Raw genomic sequence first — 22,329 nt, forward strand, 5'->3', positions numbered from 1 at the left:
TCCCACTGATAAGCTAGAAGGCTTCCTTCCTACACAGAAAGCTTGGGGGGCTCAGAAGCTTACATACAGTCCTGGATACAGCAAATCTGAATCTGGACTACACTAGTTACAGGAAAGATGTATATATATATATATATATATATATATATATATATATATATATATATACACACACACACACACACACAGAAAAGTAGCTAAAACAGCAGTAAAAACAATTAAAATGCAGTGCAAGCTAGCACACTTGAGTATGTAGCAATGTTAGACCAAACAGTTTAAAAAATGCAATTAAATTAAAAATGACTAAAAACAAGTGCAGAAGGAGTCTATTAGGTAGACTGAGGTAAAGAGATGGGACTGGGGGGGAGTGTCCCAGATCAAATCTACAGTGGGGCGGGCAACTGCAAAAGCCTCCAAATACAACAACACAAAAATAGGGGGGGGGGGGGTGTATGGGAAAACCAACACCTTCAGCAGAGATCTGAAAAAACTATACAGTGAAGCTAAAATAACAGTGCACAACTCTGAAGTCAGCCAGCAATTATATAAAATTAGTCAAACAACAATTACCAGTACACAACTCTGAAGGGCCAGAAAAATATACTCAGCTCTGTATATCTCCAGATAGTTTGAAGAGCACTCTGTCCGGACACAGGAAGGCTCCAGCAATGATATGCAGACTTTTACTAAGAGGGTCCAAATTCATGCAAGTAATCCTTGAGACAGTCAGATAACACACAGGATGTAAAACCAGTTATACCAACTTAAGACACAGAGAAATAGGGGGATGGGGGGGGAGACCTTCAGCAGAGATCTGAAAAGCTATATAGTAAAGCAAAAATAACAATGCACAACTCTGAAGTCAGCCAGCAATGATATAAAATTAGTCAAACAACAATTACCAGTACACAACTCTGAAGTGCCAGAAAAATATACTCAGCTCTGTATATCTCCAGATAGTTTGAAGAGCACTCTGTCAGGACACAGGAAGGTTCCAGCAATGATATGCAAACATTTACTAATCTGTATAACCTGTGTGGCTACAATGAATTGGTTTGTTATAATGTTACAGTACCTAAGGTCTAGTTCTGAGGACAGGACATGAACATCTATGCACCATTTTGGTAAAAGTGCTGTTTATTTTCATGACAATTAATATATTCCAAAATGAAGGTATACAGTTCTATAGGACAAAAAAATCAGAATTAGAAAAGCATTTACCATTGCAGATTGATGTTTCTCATGTCTTCCTTTTGTTTCTATTAATACTTGAGCATATAGTTTTGATATATGACATATATGCACTGTCAATATTTTACAGTAAACCAGTGGAATCCGAACCCAAGCATGTGTCCAGCAGTACATTTGCCTCCTCTGCCTAAGAAAGGTAAGTTAACAATATTCATCTGTTAACAGCTGGAAATAGCATGTGCTGAAATGTTGGTATAGTGCCTCATTGATGCCACAGAACACTTTTACACTGTTTTCTGAATGTGTTTTTACATGAAGGAATGTAATAGATTAGAATGTAATCTATATCTGCACAACACCGTATTTAAAGCATAAGAAATGGTAACTAAAAACCAGCAGCATAACCATATCATCCCATATAGCAACTGGTAAGGGTAAAATTATATTTCATTCTTCTTAATGAAGAATCACATACAGTATTGATGCATTTAACAGCACTACCTCACAATGTTGTCCACTGTGCAGCATTCACCCTACAGGAATATGCTAATGTTATATACTTACATGCATAGTACACTAAAAGATTTTTACATCATACATAAATCTGTATTTTCTACTACCGTTGAGCAACTTGATAGTATCTGGTGTATTGAATAAAATAAATATGCTCACTGTTGTTTGCATTTATTTTCTAAGTGGAGCTTAATATTAAAATTACCTCTGCAAATTCAGTGTCAAGACAACTATGCTTTTTAAGCTACATCTCAGAAAGCAACTCTGAAGGAATTTAATGAGGTGCATCTATCCATTTCTCTCTGCATGGGTTCATAGGTAAGCACTAGGAAGTTCGTCTGCAGACCATTTCAAGCCTAGCTAAAAAAAAAACATATTCAAAATTTCCATCTTGCATCAAGGAAGTCAAGACAAGATAAACCAGGATAGAATTTGAGGCTGCCCATCCAATTGTCTAGGTTTACCTTGAAGGTGGCAAGGGTGCTACTCTGCTTCACATCTAGTGGAAGTTTGTTTCAGAAATGAGGAATGTGTTGGGATATGAATTTATCTTGTCAAAGTGCCTTATTTATCTGCTGACAAAGGTCCTTTAACTGAATATCTGATGTACCATTAGTTCTGTGAAGGAATAGGAATTCAAATAGGGCTGGATCCTTCATGGCATGAAAGGCTAGACATAGATCTCCATGGATGAGTCTGTAAGAGACTGAGCACACAGAAAGCTCCATTATATTCAGTAATGGGTCTGATAAGATATAAGTCAAGAGGAATTAAGACTTCATTTGAGACTAATATTTGTTGTTTGTGAAATAGCTGTGTCAATATTTATGTTTGCTTTTGGGCATGCCCAAATACAACATAGTGATCTGGCACCAGAATGAGGATTTATGCAACTTCAACAAAGGATCTAAATGGTGTATATCTTAAATAAAGAAAGCAGTGAACGTTTTAACTCAACATATTTTTTGCTATCCATTAACACAGTCTGTTGTGGTCTCTATAAACAGAAAGTTTAATAGCAAGCTTGCCATGCTGAAGTATGCTTCAGCCAGCTGTTTGTAAGTGTTAGTTGCTGTTCTGTCTCTTGCTGCCACTTTGTAAACCGAATACATTGGTTCTTGGTTAGCTCTGCCAGTAGCCGGTTGTATAAAGTATGCCCTTCATTACTGTGCACGTTGGAGAGTGTGGAATAATACTATTAAAAACGTTTAGTGCAGTACTACTTCTCTCTATGTGCATTACTCTAAGCCCATACCATATCTGCTTTTCCAGATGCTGCAAAGCAAAAAATTTAAAATGTAACTGCAGTCCTCCAGTAAAGTTTTGTACACCCTCTGTTCAGTAGTGGTAAAACATAATGCAATATAGACCACATGAGTTTTCTCTGCTGTGTTAAACTGCATTTTATGAATTCATTTTATATTTAGTTTTGTTCATTTGTAACATAACAACACAGATCCATCAACAATCTTTGCAATTATAGCCCAGGCACAGGGCAGTATTATACATGCAAATAAAACCCAAATTTACTATAAAGTTTATAGCTGCAGAGCAAATGATTTAAAAATTAGTGGCAATGCTTTGCTTTGTAATGTTTGGGTGGCTTCAGCCTAGGAGTCAATAAGAGGGTTCCACTCATGATTAGTCATGCCAGTTTCTGACATCATACAGTATACACTAATGATACAAGAAAACCTAAAATGTCAAAGAAAGAGCAAAAACAATGTAGGCAACATGATTGTCCAATAATATGTTACATATTGTTTTATAAAATAATGCTTTATTTGTTCTTGTGTTGATTTCTCAACCATAGCGTTGTCGCCTCACAGTAAGACGTCCTGTTTGATTCTCAGCTAGAGCATCTTCTGTGTGGAGACATGCGTGAATGGGCATACCTTTGTTGAAGGTTGTGCGTCAGGGCCAGCAACTTGGCATGTAAAAATCTACTGCCAATCATTAGCGGACCGGAGTTCCGCTGTGGCGACCCCTAACCGGGAAAAGCCGAAAGACACAACAACAACATAAAACATTGTTGCCTCATTAGGAACATTTGCAGTCAAACCCGGAGTAAAGTATAACAAAAATGTGCTCATTTTGTCAACTGGACAAATGTCATTGAATAAAAAGCCCTCTTACAATGGTGCCATAGGAAGAAAGTCTCTTAATAGAAAAACTTTGAAACAATTACCAATTGTAAGTAGTTGTTTTTTGAGAAGAACCTGGAGTATAGGAAGAAACCTGCACAAATAATACCTAAATTCCACTTAAACACATCACTGGGATTAAACCCTAATTCCAGATTTAGTACTACTAATCACAATTTCACAAGAGTACTCAGTATATGCAAGTGAAATGAGCTGTGGCTCCAAGGACAATGCCCTCCCCCCAAGATTGAATTTGGAGGCCAAAAATATTTATATCAGAGTCAAGAGCCAAATAAAAGATCTTCTAGCTAAGCACTGACTTATTATGCATCTACATAGTAGCACTTTGCTGGGTTAAACACCTTTGCTGATCTGTAGCAAAGAGCTGTGTTAGCTCCTTGCAACAGTTCCTATCATGCAAACACTGACTGTTTTGTTTATGCAACAATTATTGTAATCCCACCTGCTTAAACAATTATGGGTACTCCTTGTATGGACCCATCAGCACCTCTTCTACAGGGCCATTTACACCCCCTAACAACTTGTGGTTGAGGAACCCATCAATTCCCCTAGGTCTCCTTCTTGCACAGAATAAGTGATGACAAGGCTACAAATCAAACAAAATGTATGACTCTAAGTTGTGATCACTTAGCGATTTAAAAATATCATCATACAATGGCAATTAGGCATAAGCTACTTCCCAAGACAGTACAGTGGTATCATGCCAGTTATGTAATGTCATTTGTGCCTGCACATTTTCTATACAAAAAGATGCGTAACCATGCAAACTAAAGACACGAAACCAGATGAAAGTGTTCCAGTTACTGGGTTTATTCAGAGTTTGAGACAGGAGCTGCTCTAACAGTTCATAACACATGTAAATTAAGTAAGAATTCTAATAAGTCATGCTACAGTACTATGTTTGTAATGCCTGGGTTTTTTTGGTCAAATATTAAAAAGAAGACAGAATAAAGAAAAGTGAACTTTCCACAGTGTATTAACTTTTTTATACAATTATGAAAAAAGTTTACAGCACAGCAGTCACTTTATTTACATAATCTTCTAATGTCTTGGCTTTACTCAGCCTTCAAAGAAGTATGGAGCTCATTAAAACAATGTGGTTTTCTTTGGAGAATTAGTATTAAGTGATTATATTAATTTTATAAAATTATGTTTTTTTTAATTTATCAACTATGGAACAGCACCAGTTCTTTTAAAATCTTTGTAGTTACAACTAGGACAAATTACCACCATTTTACTTGTAGATGAACCCAAAACTACAACACAGTTTATATTCATACCATTTATGGACTAAATCATTTAAAATTTAATTGTAGTTCTTCAGTTATCTACCATGTTCATTAAGTTATTTAAGTGAACACAGCCTTTTTAAACAGTCTGTGCTGCCATTAGTCAGGGGGGCACTTTTACTGTACCATGTTGCTAGACATAGCTGCTGCCTTGGTTTAACCTTTGCTAGTGCAGGCTGATTCATTTTAGTCTGGTATATTTTGCCTGCTGGATCAGACATGTTGGAACAAATATTTGTTATTTAGATTCAGAGACAACATAAGTCCAAATGTATATTAAGGACTGCTTCTTAACCAAACTTTCAAAACTCATGGCTTTTTACATTATAAATTTGTGGTTGCAGTGTTATTTCTGCTGTCCTTTAGAGATAGTAATTAAGACACTAGAACACAGATGTAATGCAATACCTTTTATTGAACCAAAATAGGTTTTGTGGTTGCTTGAACTTTCAGCCTGGCTGGAGCCATTCGCGGGAGTTGTCAAGTTACTGACAGTGATGCTAGGCCTCAAAGCTAGAGTAATTGCAAAACATTTGTCAGTCCAATAAAAGGTATTTTAGCACATCTGTGTTCCAGTGTCTTTTTGTTTCTTGTTAGTGGACCAACACAGCATTTTTTAATTTTTGTGCTATTCAAATGGTGGTCATTTTTCAGTGAAATAGTGAATTTCAAATTTATTGCTTTGGAAGATGTCTTTCAGAGTTACTGCAATATCATAGTTTGTCACTGCAAATCAGTGTAGGTCAGTGAAATACCACTGAATTACTACTAGTCAAGGTGGACCTTACTTCGATGTTTATGTACTCTGCTTATAGGGTAGAAAAAATTAAATTGTTAAAACAAAAAATATTTTGTTCCTTTGTTTTAGGCTATGAGGGCACTGGACGGGGGTGGGTATATGTCCCTCATTCCCTATATTTTGAAAACTTATAGGTGCATATCTAGACATTAAGTTCATATCTCCTTCCAGTCCATTGTACTTCATCTATGAAATATTGTAATATATAACTTCTTCAACTTCTCTAATGTACTACATACCATACTATATTTTCCTTTCTTTGCTACCCCCTTTAACCCTGTCCTTTATTACTCTCCCTTTTGCTCTTCACTTTAAAACTCCTTCCAGTCTATCTTCCCTTTTCAAATTAAATAATTCATATAACTTTTCAATATTCTTGTAACATAAGAACACCGTATTGTAACACTTTTGTAATGTTTCCCTTATCTGTGGATGTATGCATTTATTTTATGTGTTTTCCTGACTTTTTTTTAAACTGGGTCTCCTCTGAAAATGGAAAAAATGTAAAGAAAAAACATGAAAAAATATATATTTAAAACCATGGAGTGCCTGGTTTTCCCTTTACATTTAAAGTCATGTTAAAGTAATGCACATGAACAACACTTAAAACAGTACTTCAGTGTTCTTTCAGCATATAGATATAGCTGGACATACCCCTTGTAAATCATGATGCACACCTTACATTTTGAAGTGTTGACATTTTGCCTAAATCTAGAATATTGTTTCCTACCTTCATACAGTTAAGTGAAATAAAAGGTGTATAAGTGAGCCAGCAAAAACTATTCCTAAAGTGCTAGATGTTTATTATATTACTTACTGTGCTTACAAAGTCTTCCAGTGACAACTTTAGCATATGCACGAGGGTGATACACTGGGCACACTGGGGTGCATGCCTTGGTTTTAAAATGATGTGTTCTGATTTATGCCCTGTGTACCTGTGCACCTACCTACACTGACAACTCAGCATCATTGATATGCAGTTTACAGTTTGGGAGCTTTGGATATGGTGCCAGCTGAAGGCAGAAATGGGCCTGCAGTCCAACAGCAGAGAAGTGAAACCTGGAGACTTGGCTGAAAGGCAGTTAGAGTTATACATGGGAGTCATTTGAAAATGATTTTCTTCCCTTTATAAATGATTCTGTTGTATGAGGGATATATTTCCAGTTAACCAGATCAAAGTCACAGAGAAGCCAGAGCCTATTATGTTGCTCAGTAATGTCTTTAAGAGCACACTGTATAGTATGATAGGCCCGGGTTCTTCTGTGGCATTCAGCCTGAACTAGATAAATCCATCTGCATGATATGTTTGGATGGCTGCAGAAATGTAAAATGTTTATTAGCTGTAGAGATTGGACGTTGCAGGCCTACGCAGAGTTTCAGACATCCCTTATACAGAGCATGTAACATAACTATCACACATATAACAAAAACACCTTCAATGACTGAAGAAACGTCAAACTGGCACGAAGTAATAGTTCAAAAGCTTTAATTGCATAAAAATCACAGCAAAACTGAATCAAGCGCTTTCACCTGACTAATATCAGGCTTTATCAAGATATCACACATATAAACAAACAAGATGATACACTCTTTTTGGATGACATCTGGGCCCTTCCGAGGTATGGTATCACCAGTATTGTTCTTGGACTGTGCCATGTAAATCTTCTGTATCATTATGGTATTCCTTGAAAGGCAGCTGAGATCATTGAGACAAAGTGTTTGTTTCACAATCAGTTCTGAAAATCTGAAAAGATTCTTTATGAAAAGTAAAGCTGTTACTGTAAAGGAATCTTCCTGTATGTGCACATCTAACTTAGTTTTTCTGCTTGTTGACACTTCAGTTGCCAAAACTCAGTTTAGTAAACCACACATTCCCAGTAGTTTAATGTAGTGCACAAGTGAAAGATGGTCGAAATTCACATTTGTGGTGAAGAATTCAAGACAATAAGCAAAAAAAGAAAGAAATCATATCTGGTAGTGATGTCTTATCTGAAATCTTGATTTTGACATGTGCTGACATAGTTCAATACATATGTGTAGATTTAAATCTATACTCAAACTACTTTATGTTTCTGGAGAGATACAATGCAAATGAGAAATGTTACATTTACATAAATCCTCAGTTATGTCATCTTAAGAATACCAGGCAAATAACTCATATCATTCCAAGCAGGACCTTTTCAGGGCTGTATATGTTTTAGTCTCTTCACAGCTTGGTTCCTTTAACTTCCTTTACCCTTAGTTTGATACTTGTGACCTTGGCCACCAACAGGCTGTGCAGAATACTCATGTGTCCTAAGTCATATGGCCAGGCATGATTTATGCTGTGAGCCCTGCACTGTCTGTGATGTCTTTCTCACAATATGGGGTAATTGAATAAACATACATGATGCAGTATGAGCTGGGTCCCCCACATATGAAGGAAGGACATGCTGATGCACGATAAATCTTCTGAACATCTCTAATCATTTGGAAATGGGAGGAAGCTAATGATTTCACTTTCTGTAACTTGATTTTACTTTTTGTTTTGTGTTTAGCTTATTTCTTTTACTACTCTGCAAAAAAACATATATATATATATTTGCTGAATAAAATTATTTTATTTTCAAGCTGTTTTCAAAACTTGGAGATATTCATCTCTGTTCTGATATCTATGTCACTTCCATGCAGTAGCCTGCTAACTTTACACTGGGACAGTTCCCAAAGCTGCAATAGTAACATCATTCTTACCCAGATAAACATCTGGAGCCTCAGCAGAAAGCTAACTAAACTACAGTCCTGAGTTTATTACTATTAGCCTGGTATAATGTTCACCACAGAAACATGGTTAATCTATGACTAGACGTCAGATATACTGGTTATCTCAGAAACATGGCTACAATATTTCATTCATGACATCAAAATTTTAAATGATGGCTTAACATTCTGCAGTGAAGGATAGATTTAATCTTACTAATAAAACAAACTCCATAAAGTTGAAGGTATAACCATTTATATAAATGTCAACCACAAATTATTCTTTTCTTGTTGTAATATGTTCTACTAACCAGCTGCTCTGCAAATATGTTCTATAAGAAATGAAACCTAAAGCCATGCAGATACATGCAGATATGTTTATATGCATACATGTGATAGGGGGTAATCTAACAATAAGACAGATCAGTGAACAAATCAGAATTTTCTGTCAGTACTTCCTATACTTACTGTCCTACATTTAGCTTCTGAGATTAGCACCCCTTGTTTGGCAATGCTTATGTCTCACAGTTTAATTTGCGGAATATTTATGTGTCCTTAAACAATATTCAATAATTGATAGTGCCTCTGAAGTGCTCAGGACAAAGAGTAAGCTGTATTTCGGTATGTCAGGTTATCTGTGTTATGAATGTGGTGACAGTGGCAATGAATTCCGTGAAAAAATAGTATGCTAAGGTCATACATTTCCTGTACAGTTTCACAACATGGATTCCATAAGTCCACTGTTCACTGAACAGTAGTTATTATGCTTCTTGTCCAGCTTACAGGATGTTTCCTTGAAATAGCACTGTCTGAGTCTCAAATGCATGACAGTAAATATTAAAGAAAAAAGTGCCAGTGTCATAAACAAGTGAACATCTGCAAAAAGCACCCTACACTCTCCATTTACTTGTATAGTGACTGCATAAGATACTGAACCACTGGCACTGAGGACTAAGGAATAACCAACAATAACCAACAACCACACAGTTAGCGTACAAAATGTATTGACCGCTTTCATCCTAAGACTTCTTCAGAACTGAATACAAATCTTAAAACAGACACATATTTATACCATACGCAATTAACAATCACTTAAGCAATTATCTAATTAAAATCATAAAAATCAATTTTTATTTATTTAAATACTTCTTGTTCTTTAAAAAACATTTGATGCTTATAACTTCATTTAAACCTGATGTTTTATATGCTTCAAGCTTAATCTGCCAACTAGTTTCCCTTTGTTCTAAGACATTTTTAAAATCTCCCCCTCTTATTTCTAATTACCAACTTCCAAAATGGAAAAAAGAAACTTTTTATATGTTTTACACTTAGCACTGTGTTTATACAGAGAATTGTTATCTTTTTTCTTTATACTATAGTAGTGTTCTCTTATCCTTTCATAAAGAAACCTAGTAGTCATGCCTATATAAAATGCAGAATTAGAAATTTTTAAATCATTTACAGTTTGTTTGTATACAAGATTTGTGGATGACAATTTTACCTCTTATTTATGTGGTTGGATTTTTTATTTTTATTTTTTAAAAAGGAAAACATATTACACCTGCGTGTAGTTTAGAAATGACAATAGATAGTTGGAAAATTAAAGAAATTATCTACAATAATTGGAAGGTAATGGTGAATTATTAGATGCCGTTGGTGTTAAACACTGTTTTGTGTATAAAAATGAATACAATTTGAAGAAAATTTTTCATAGAGATGACACAAAATTTAAATTAATGAATTTATTATGGGATGTTTAAGTGTGGAAATTGTAGGTATTGTAGGTATATTTCTGATGGACCGGTTATTAGTGTTCATAAGTTTCCACGTACTATTAAGGTACCTGGGTATTGCACTTGCAAAACTAAGGGAGTAATTTATATTAGTTTTTGCCGTGGATGCCCTGCATTTTATGTAGGCATGACTACTAGGTTTCTTTATGAATGGATAAGAGAACACTATTATAGTATACAGAAAAAAAGATAACAACAATTCTCTGTATAAACAAACTACTGAGTGTAAAAAATATAAAAAGTTTCCTTTTTCCATTTTGGAAGTTGGTAGTTTAGATATAAGGGGGAGATTTTAAAATTTTCTTAGAACAAAGGGAAACTAGTTGGCAGATTAAGCTTGAAGCAGATAAAACACCAGGTTTAGATGAAGTTATAAACATCAAATGTTTTTTAAAGAACAAGAAGTATTTAAATAAATAAAAATTGATTTTTATGATTTTAATTAGATAATTACTTAAGTGATTGTTAATTGTGTATGGTATAAATATGTGTTTGTTTTAAGATTTGTATTCAGTTCTGAAGAAGTCTTAGGGCGAAAGCAGTCAATAAGTTTTGTATGCTGACTTTGTGGTTGTTGGTCATTCCTTAGTCCTCAGTCCCAGTGGTTCAGTACTTTGTCTGGTTTTGGTGTTTTTCATACTGGTAGAAGCTGTGTTCTTGGTTACTGTATAAGATACGCGTAACAACAACTTGAAGAAAGAACCAAGTACACTTTAAAATGCATTTTCATTTCAATGTGTATGTCCAGCTGACCACCATACATGCAGTGATTCACTTAGAGGAATCCCTACTTGGCAAGTAATGCATGACAGTAATGCATGACTACCTTAAAAAATGAGAAAAAGATGTCTGTGCAAGTTTGTGCAAGTGTAAAACAATGCATACGAAAAGGAGACTTATAAAAATGTCAGTGTGAAAATGTGAGTATACTGCATTCATTAGCAGTGTCAAAAGGTTGGCAAGGAGGGAGACAAAGCTAATGCTGCTTAAGTGATATTGCCTGTTATTGTGGAACCATTTTAGAGGTAGGCATCTTAGTACACCAAAAGTCACAGGTAAGTGGTTTATTTTGGTAGCAGTTAACTACTCTGCTCAGAGACAATACTTCGCTCTTTGTTGAAAATACTGTGTTAGTAATTTTCATCAGGATGGGTTTTCCTTGAGAAGTGCTGATGGACAGAGAGACTAACTTTGTGTTAGTCTTGCTGACTTGTTTGCGAAAGTGCTTTGGGGTAAAGCAGTTAAAAATGACAAATGACTCTGTACTGTCCACAAACAAATGCTTTTATGAAGAGTTTTAATTCTGTTCTCAAGGTCATGCTGAGGGAATTCAGAGATCTGTTTACTTGGAAGTTTTACAAGTACATTTCTCATTTCCACTTTGCTAATAGATTGGTGCCCTTTTGCACCAAGAATCCACAGGTTTTTCACCATTTGAGCTACTAGATAGTCACTTGGTAAGGGGTCTCCTAGACTTAATTTATGTTGAATGGGAGGGTGATTATGATTGCCACAAAGAGCCTCTTGTGGAATACTTGTTGAATTTCAGGACTGAGCTGAGGGCTCATGGTGTTCGCAGAGAAGCTACTAGTACAGACAGAATGCTAAGAAAATGTTTGGTATTTTAATTTTACTTTACCTATTGTGGGTTGGGTAGGTCCATTGGGCACAAATGTCACTTTTCGGGATTAATCTGAGAGCACTGACTGGTTAAGTGACTTTTTTTAGAGTCACACAATTAGTGGTGGAAGGAATCAAACTCTGTACCCTGGGTACAGTAAGCAGTGCATTATCAGTGTCGATCTTTAGTCCATAGCACTTACTTCCATGCATGTATGACTGGAGAGTGACAGCTTAAGAATATACAGTTGGACAAAAACTTAGGGTGATTACCTTTGTTTGACAGAGTAAGCTGTAATCAGCATGGGAGGGTCCTTTCACTGTTGTGAACAAATTAAGTGATGACTAAATGATGAAATTGTCAATGGCATCAGAAACTCTGCCATGCTAATATGAGAAAGTCCTACCATGCTAGTGAGGTAATAGTATCTAGTGGGCTGCAAAATAAATTGAAGGAGGATCTGGCAGTAAAGCTCCTCAGTGAGGCCCAAAGTGATGCTTCAGTGGATGATGTATTACACTCGCAACAGTTATCCACAATACAGTTTCAGAAAATCTGAGCAATGCTATGACAGTTTGGAAATATGTTCACTGCTAAGCCAAGATATACACAGCTGTTGGAGTACCATGTAGATAAACAGGTCCAACAGCTAGCTAAAAGAAAAGAATTAGAAATCAAGGCAGAGAAATGCAACACAGAAATTGCAAAAGGGTTGCTCCTGCTACCAAATATGCAAATGGACTCTCAAAACAAGGAATTGGGCAATGTAATTTAATTGATCATTTACCATAACTGTGATGGCCTCTCTTTACCCTGGGCGAGTAATCAAGGAGCCTCAATCCTCACCACTGACACCAGTGAGAGATGGTCACTAAAAACAGGAATTAATTTACACAGTGTTTTTAAATGCAGCTCTCTGCATCAAACACAATTTCCCCAAAGAGCACACAGGGAACATGCTGCACTGGGCCTGGACTGTCTGTCTCTCCAGATCCCAAACAAGCCTCACTTTGGAACACTGTGTCACAGCTACAAGTAGCTGACACACCCACACCTGGGTATTTGATTTTCACACACACACACACACACACACACACACACACACACACACACACACACACACACACACACACACACACACACACACACACACACACACGAGTGAGAGAGAGAGAGCGCACACGCTCCTGGGAAAGGCTGGTACATATTTACTAGTTGTACCCCTTCTGCCCAGACAATAAGGTAACCTCACTGCCACCAGTCAACCACTGTCAGGCTCTTACAAGAGTATCCAGTTATACTGAATAAAGTCAATACTAACATAAATGGCAGAGTGTAACCAAAGCAGACAGGCTTTTGAAGTGGCCAAGGCATCACTAAAATAAGTACATGTATTCTCAAGACATTAAAAGTATTCCATAAAAGACCAATCACCATGAAAGGTATAAAAATATTGAATAATAAATGATAAAATAGAAAACATGAGAATACTAAATATCAAAGTATAATAAACGTCAGAGTTTCAACCACAGGAGAAATAAAAATAACACAGATGGATAGATTCAAACAGATATAGAAAAACACTACTAAACTAATCTCACAGTATTTCATGACTGTCTAAAGAATAACTGTTCCCTAGCTAATTTAATTAACACAGCTAGTCCAGATAGGATGCTGAGATTCCACAAGGTAAGGTGATAAGTTTCCAACTAACTGAGATCAACTCAACTAACTGTCTGTGATAACTGTCATAGATCTTTTATATATCAGGTTCCAAAAGAAAACAAAACAAACTGCTGTGTCAGTTCTATCCTTTCAGTGCTGGTTTTAAAATGACATCACATTTCATCACCTGACTCTGGTACAATACACATTCAGAGCTTTGCTAAGATCTGTTGCAGTATTTGAAAGCTATAGAACAATTTCAAAAACCTCTAGTCTTCCCTTCCAGAATTCTTTGTTTAAACATAAGCAGTTATTCAGTTATAATAACACTGCTGATACAGTTTTTTTAACACAAGCATCTTTACAAGTCAGTGTAATAGTCAAATGACAGAAAATTATTTACAAAACTCCAGCTAACTATGCTGACATATGTTACTCATGCACTGATTTTTCTCCCTGGTACAGGTAGCAACCCCTCACATCGTCACAGCTCCCACAGGCTTCATTTCCTCTGGGTTTTTCAGGAAATGCTTCTTGATGTTTGTAAAGGGGAGATAAATATAGAGAAATTATACTATGTAAAGCAAATGTACTTATTTCTCTATGAAAATGTGACAGAGTGATGTTTACCTTCATTTTTTCAGTAAAACATGCATCGTTGTCATTTAAGCTGGGAAAATGATATTGTCCGAAAGGAAATGTAATTATTTACACAGGAGAAATGTAAAAGGCAGATTGAAATTTGCCTGTATCTTTTGATAAAACATACAGAGTGGTCTATTAAGCTGAGGTAATTGTAACTGTTTTTTTTTTCTTTTGTAAAATGCTGTATAAATGCATTTAAAAAACATATTAACTATTGACACCAACAAAAGTCAGTGACTTCAGCATCTTCACACTGATCTTATCTGCTCTTCCTTTTTTGCCATTGTGGAAATGTTTGCTCACTACTTTGAGCTCATTTTCACATATGAACCCAGTATCACAAACTAATCAATTAGCCAAAACATGGACAGGAAGCTGCTTGCTGTATATCTCTCAAGAGAACCACAGCAGACTAGCCACAAAGTATTATAAAAGATGAATGTGTTTAGCACTGGATGGGTGAAAAACCCATATAATATTTTTAATTTGTATAGATGAATATGAGTGCAAAAATATGTGCACATTTGGTTAATAGCAAACAAAAACAAGTCAGCACTGACAGAGATAGCTTTATCACAGTAAATCCACCAACATAACCGAGAACATAATCACATTATATTTAATGTTCACCATGATTTTTAAACATAGCAGGTGAATGCCACTTGTGTCTTATTTTATATTTTTGTCTCATATGCAAATAACCTTCTGCTGCTGCTGTTGCCTCACCTCAGTCTCTGGTTCCTGAGTACTGTTTATCCCCAAGCTTCATCTGATATTCTTTCTTGTTGCAGCCCAGACAGGAGACTAAGGCATCCAAGCATGGCATCATCCAGGCTATTATAGGGATTTTTTTTGTTTTGCCCTACCTGTGCCCTGACCCCATGCTCAGTGACAAATTACATAACCTATGAATAACACATATGTATGCCCTTCCACACCCCTGTTAATTTGATACCAGATAGATATTCATAATCTCATCATTGAGAGCTGTTCTTCCATGCTAAAAATCCATCTCTTCTCCCTGGAATAGGCAAGAAGGAATAATGCTGCTCCTTAGTCATCCATCCAATGACTCTACAGGTGCTAGGCTTCCTAATCAAACTGAGTTTGTCTGGGTTACAGTAGTATGAATCAATCATGTGGGCCTATAGGAAAGATTTGAAGCTGAAAAAGATACACAGGATTCAGCTCTTTACAGTGCTAAAGAATTATGAACTGTCCCAGCTGCTCTACAGCAGTGATTCTGCAGACTGGAGATTGATTAAAATGCTCTGCTGTATTACTGAACATCAGTAAAATGGAATGCATTGATTACTACCTAGTTTGCAAATCACTGGCATCAATGGGGGAAAATTGGAAACTATTAACACTGCTAAATATAATGTGGATCTCCTATGACAGTGAGCTGCAATTTAACTACTGGATTCAGACATGATTCAAAATATCTAATCAGGCACTGGGTTCAGGGCATACCTGTCAACCTCTTAGATCAAGAAATCTGGACAATGCCATAAATAATGGGGGAGGGGAAAGGCTGAAAAATAGGGACAATTTTTAAATATTACTCCTTCAGACTTAGAAAGTAGATAGAATAACAGGTTTTGCAATTAGCATGAATTTTCTGAAAGGTATGAAGTTAAAAATTCAAATGACTGTCATTTTTATTTGACTTCAGTCTTAAATGACTTGCTAATGATTTGATGGAAAATGCAACCTTTTCACCAAAAATATGAGGCAAAAATCTGGACATTCTGTGAAAATCTGTACAGTTGAGAGGTATGGTTCAGGATCTCAAGTCAAGGGGATCATTCCCCAGAAAATGATTCTGTAGTTATTGATTGAGTGAGAAGTCAGTTCTAGGTCTCTGTACTTTCTCCATTAGAACATTAATGTACTTCATCCACATGTCAAGATTTCAGTGAGGTCTTGATGGGAAGACTCAAGTAATGATGACAAATTTGCTACATAATAATCTGCACAGACAGATTGAATCACAGATGGAAGCCATGAATAGCATCACATTGCTGTCCAAGAGTCTGATTCACAATATGGCACAGGGAGCAGCAAAGGCCACTCGGACAAGCTGGCCAGGCTCAGATGTTTTGGCATCATGGAAAACTTCAAAGTGGTCTTCGCCATTGCCTTGTATGATGGGGCCTTCTTCTTTGGACCTCAAATAAAGGACAAGTTGCATAAGTGAAAATAAGAGGGAAAACGCTTGTAGCTTTTGGGGTCAAGTAACATGTCCCCAAATTTCCCACACCATGCGTCACAAGGGGTTAAGAACATTTGGTTCAAGAAGCCCTAATGTCCACAATATGAACAACAGTTTGACAGAAACTCCTTAGTTAGTGGTAGTTTCTCCAGCGGATGTTATCCCAGAGGCAAAGTTGGTACACATAACCAGGTGTCCTACAACTCTTCCTCTGCAAAGTGTTAATATTACCCCATGGACTTGTCTGACTCCCCTGCATGCATCCTTGTAGTTAGTAATCATGAAAAACAAATAGATCAGGGAGATTATACTCAGAGGCTATTTCGTACCCATTTTGGTAGCCACCAAAGTCTACCAATTGCCTGCTACCAGATGTCCCACTCTGACAGAAGCACACAGCAAAATTTGTGGTTTCCAACCTAAAAGCAACAACAGCCACATGAGAGATTCCAGCCAAACAGATGCACGCCAAACTATTTTTAGTTCCCATAAAGATGTAAGACCTCAGGCCAATACTAGAATTCATCAACCTCAGCCTCTACACACACAAAATAAATTGTTTCATGTCACCAGGAGGGTGATTAGATATGTGCTTTGGACCTCCAGAATGCCTGTCTACAAGTAAAGGTAACAATGGTATAAAGGAAGTTCCTTCAGAATAAGGTGGAAACAAAGCATTACCAGTACAGAACCCTGCACTTTGGCCTCAGTACGGTCCTCGGGGTGTTCACCAAGTGCATAGCAACAGTAGTAGCTCAGATGAGAATTGTGGGAATAAGAGGTTTCCTGTTCTTTCAAGACTGGATTGTAGCTGCAGACTCAAGAAAGACTGCTTCACACAATGGACTATTTACTTCAGCTCCGCCTCTCTTTGGGAATTATAGAAAACACTGAGAGTCACAAGCTAACCTGTACTCCATAAGAAATAATTTCATCAGTTCAATTCTCTGCCAAACTTCTTCCTCTTCTACTGCATCAGCCTCCATCTGTAGTCCTTGTCGTAAGAGCACTGGGACTCATGGCAGCACCAATTTTCATAGTACCTCTGGCCAGATATGAGATGAGTGTTCTACAACAGGCTCTGAGTCTTCAATGGTCTTAGTTGAAGGACCCAAAAGAACAGATTGTTTGAATATGCAAAGCATGCTACAAACATCTTCAGCAGTGGATGTATTACCTTACCCTTAGCAAAGGAATTCAGTTTGCAGTGCCCTTTCTTCAGTCATGGTCATCAAATTAGGTAGTCCAAGAGACTTGGACTAAGCAAGTAGCCATCTTGCCTGTAAACATACTGGACAGATCCTATATCCTAGTTCAAAAGAATAATTTCCTTATCACAACCATTTGCTCAACCAATATTCCTGACAAAGTACTCTGTTGGGAATTCTTAAAGTCTGCCAACTCATTGCACCCCCCCCCCAAAAAAAAAAAAAAAACACGTTTCCAATTGCTTATCTCTTTCCTATCACACTTCCAGCATTTGCTATCTACCTTAGGCAAAATTATTGGAGGTTTGCTTTTGGTATAAAAATGCCACATATGCAAACACGTTCATGCAAAATCTTAAATCTTCTACATTTTGTTGCATTCTTTGGAGCTTTACAGATGTCCTTCCATTGTTCCTTTGTAAGTTGTTTTCCCATTCTCTTTTCTCAAGCTTTTATAACCTCCTTTAATTGATTTTCATAGTTATCATACACAATTTTATATGCTTACTAATTATCCCTTTTTAATATCAGCTTCTTTGCTTACTCGGCTGTAAATCCCACCAGAGCTGATCTTTCAATTAGCACTCCCCTATCACTTTGCTTTCTGCTTTCAACCCCTGGTAGGGAAGGCAGTCTTTAATCTTCGAAAGTCAGTGAATATTCCATTAATTGTGCTTATGATGCAGTTGATGCTGTGCCCAGGGCTACTGCTACAGTTATAGCTACACATAGAAATGCCTGGGTGAGACTGTAAAACTACACCAAGGAAGTTTAAGACTCAACTGTTATATGCTCCACTTGATAAATATCTTCTGTTCAGAAATTCTTTAGCTGAGTTTCAAAAAAAAAAAAACCTGAATGAGAGAGAAAAGTGGATGCAGGGAGTAAAGCAACATTTTTGTCCCCTATTCTCAAGTTAAAGTGTGCTCAGTAGCAGAGCTGATATAGCAGAGCTAATTACCTGGCTGTGTTGGATTCAATCACCACCTGGATATACCAAGCTGATATCAGTATACTTTTTTTGCACTTAATCTGTTTCAGTGATAGTTAACAAAACTGTACTACATTTATATATTTGCTTCATTATTTATTGCTGGCTTCTGTCTGTCTGCATTGTTTGTTTCTTAGGGTTATTTCAGCAGCTAGTTTCACGGTGGGGGTTGCTTTGCATTCTACAGAGTCAGCCCACCTCAGATATTAGCTATTGGTCAACACCTCTGTGTTTATCTGATCGCCTGAGGATTTATTGTACTTCTGATACAAAGACTTACATTTCTGTTAAATTGTGTGCAGTAGTAGAGCTGATATATCAGACTGAATTACCTGGCTGTGTTGGATTCTATAGCCATCTGGATATACCAAGCTGATATAAGTATACTTTTTTTGCACTTAATCTGTTTCAGTGATCGTTAAAAATATACTGCTTTTATATATGCAATCTATCCAATATTGGTTGGAAAGGGTCAACTTATATGCACCTGGGTTTAACACCCTTCTGATATGTATGTCTGAGCATGTTCTAAATAAGAATGTTCTGTATTTCCAAGGCCAATGTTATTGGCAGCTACAAGGAACAGCTATGGGGGCATCCTTCGCTCCAATATATGCTGACCTTTTCATGGCCTATGTCGAAGAATACATGATATATGATATATCACACAACATCTTTCAGGTGGAAATGGACATTTGGAGACGTTACCTGGACGACTGCTGGCTGGTGTGGCGGGCTGATGTGGGTTACTTGCAGGAATTTATTGAGTATCTTAATGACAATGTTTGGGGACTGGAATTTTCGGTAACGTATGATAGAAACTCCATCAATTTTTTGGACGTCACTGTTTACAGGAACCCAGATAATACTTTGTCCACAAAGGTTTTCCGCAAGTACCCGCAATATAACACCTTATTACATGCATCAAGTTTACACCCCCGTCACACCATCAGAAGTATTCCGATATCTCAATTTATACGTATTAAACGTCTTAGTTCAAACATAGAGGAATATCAAATGGCCAGCAGGGATCTCAGTCAGAGGTTTACCAATAGGGGTTATGATAGATTTGATATTGTGTCTGCCCAGAGTAGAGCTAATAGTCTAGAGAGGGATGATTTATTACAATACCAGATAAAGAACAAAAATCAATCTTCTTGCAGTACAGGTGTCAGATTTATCACAACTTATGGCAGAAATATCAATATGATCAGAAACATTATCAATAAACATTGGAATATTCTACTGGCTAATGACAAGCTGCGAAGCATTTTGGGACCACGATGTCTTTTTTCATATAAACGTGGCAAAACCCTAGGCTCCTACTTGTCACATTTCAAACACATGGCAAGCGGGGGTACTATCTATAAACAACTGACACTTTATGGTGATGAACTTATTGGTTCATTTCCTTGTGGTCATTGTGGATCCTGCCCACATATGCTTAAATCCAAGGAGTTCTCCAGTCGTAATACCAGTAGAATATTTGACATCAAGATCTTTGGTAATTGCAGCAGCGATTGGGTGGTGTACCTGGCCTCCTGTTATTGTGGGGCATTCTATGTTGGACAAACCTCTAGAGCTCTTAGATCCAGAATGAATGAACATCGGAGTGATATAAAAAACCATAAGGAGACCAGTGCCCTTTATCAACATACACTGAAACATCCTCAGGCCAAGTTTAGTTTCATGGTTATTGATCGTATTTCTGGAGACAGAACAAATAAACAAGGTTGGCATGGGTTATTGGATCAAAAGGAGAAATATTGGATTACTACATTGGGGGGTTTATTTCATCCCGGACTAAATGATCACTTATAGGAGAATATGGTTATCTTGTAACAACAATGTTGTCCAATCTGATACTAAGCCTTGGGTCATATTCATCTTTAGAAACCATCTGGTTTTTCATATGTGAGCAATGAACCTAAATATACTTTGGTTCGGTATAGATCTGAGTTTAGAACACTGAGCCATATGGGCCTTTTTTAGCACCAACTATGATATGGGCGTGGTTTATGTATATAAATAGTTAACTGTCATGTGGAAAATCTCAGTGTTTGTATGAACAGCATTTACCCAATATATGCTGGTTTTTTGACTAGCACCTATTTATGTTATCTTCTACATACTTATATATGTCACATGAAATTACCCCTACCCATCATTACATTTTTAGTTTTGGAGGTTATGCTTTTGTGTTTTTGGTTCTCAATTTTCACCATTGTTGGTGATAGCTATATACTCAGGATATGTCGATCACCCATTTTGCCTAATTGCACCCATTTTGATACAGCTAGTCTGAGCCAATTCAATACAAGTACTCGATATACAATACCACTTGTGGTATTGACGAATTTATGTTCAATATTTGGTGCCAGTGGCGAGAAAAAATATAGAATAAAAAGATAAATAGAAATATAGATTTATATGGCTATACAGATATATGTTATACTATACTAACAACATGTCAAATTATCTGTATACATCCATTCAGGGTTGTTATCTTTTCTGTTCAGGATTGACTTTTTCATATATGTTACCCACTGTATATTTGTATGATATTAAGTCTAAAAAATGTGTTTTAATTTCATTAATATTCATGAGCTCAATTTTTTATTGGCTCATGCTATGTATTTAAATTGATGAGCAAAAGGAACATGACTGTACTGTCTTACACTGAAGAAGGCTGTTTTGCCGAAACTAGTCTGTTTAAGTACTGAAATAAATATATTGGAACTCCGTGCTGCTTTGCTGGTCTATTTGGTGTTTTATATATTTGTGTCATTGTTTATTGCTGGCCTCTGTCCGTCTGCATTGTTTGTTTTTCCTGCCCTCCCACCCAAGTGTTGTTGTACTGTTAAACTCAGTGGCTTTGGAATGGCCCACCCCTGCTGTAAATTTAATTGTGGTCATTCCCATTCCCATCTCATTTCCTCACTCAACTGAGTACAGTGAGATCATTTGGGAAGGACTACCCCCTTGCTTCTGTGACTTTGGACACTCTTCCCAGCCCTGTCTTATTTGATCACTCAACTGAGTGCAGTGACATAATTTGGGAAGGCCATCCCCTTAGTTTCTTAATCTTGAACTGTCTTCTGTTTCTTCTCTCTCCACTTAAAAAAAGTATTCAGCTGCATTTACTGTAATATAGTTGCCACCTTTTCAAATGCCCATAGTGGGACATTTTTGGTATAAACATCAGATTTCGCAGGCCAAAACATACTCATGGCCAGTACAAATGACAGAACTTCACTTTTTTGTCTACATAAAACCTATTCTTATAGCTTTTTAGTTGCTTATTCTGTTTCTTATAACATTTAGGTGTTTCAGATACAGAATAACTGTTTTATGCAACTATTACATAACATATAGGAAATAATTTTGCCCTAAAATCTCAGGACATTTGCCATTTTTACAATTTTTTTGCAGGATACAACTGCCCAAAGAGGGACTGTCCCTCACAAAGTGGGACAGGTGGTAACCCTATACTGTAAT

The 22,329-nt window shown here is 36.7% G+C and overlaps 1 protein-coding gene across 1 annotated transcript in view; it reads left to right on the forward strand.

The window, feature by feature from the left end:
• TG (thyroglobulin) overlaps positions 1-22,329 on the forward strand; it is a 2,464,750-nt gene that overhangs the window by 1,097,815 nt on the left and 1,344,606 nt on the right. The window contains exon 35 of the mRNA XM_044066937.1: positions 1,322-1,387. Within this exon, the coding sequence (XP_043922872.1) occupies positions 1,322-1,387 (66 nt within the window). The remainder of the gene's footprint in view (positions 1-1,321; positions 1,388-22,329) is intronic.

Source organism: Protopterus annectens, chromosome 3.part1 (assembly GCF_019279795.1).
Source record: "Protopterus annectens isolate FY-2018-M chromosome 3.part1, PAN1.0, whole genome shotgun sequence".
Lineage (NCBI taxonomy): Eukaryota > Metazoa > Chordata > Ceratodontiformes > Protopteridae > Protopterus > Protopterus annectens.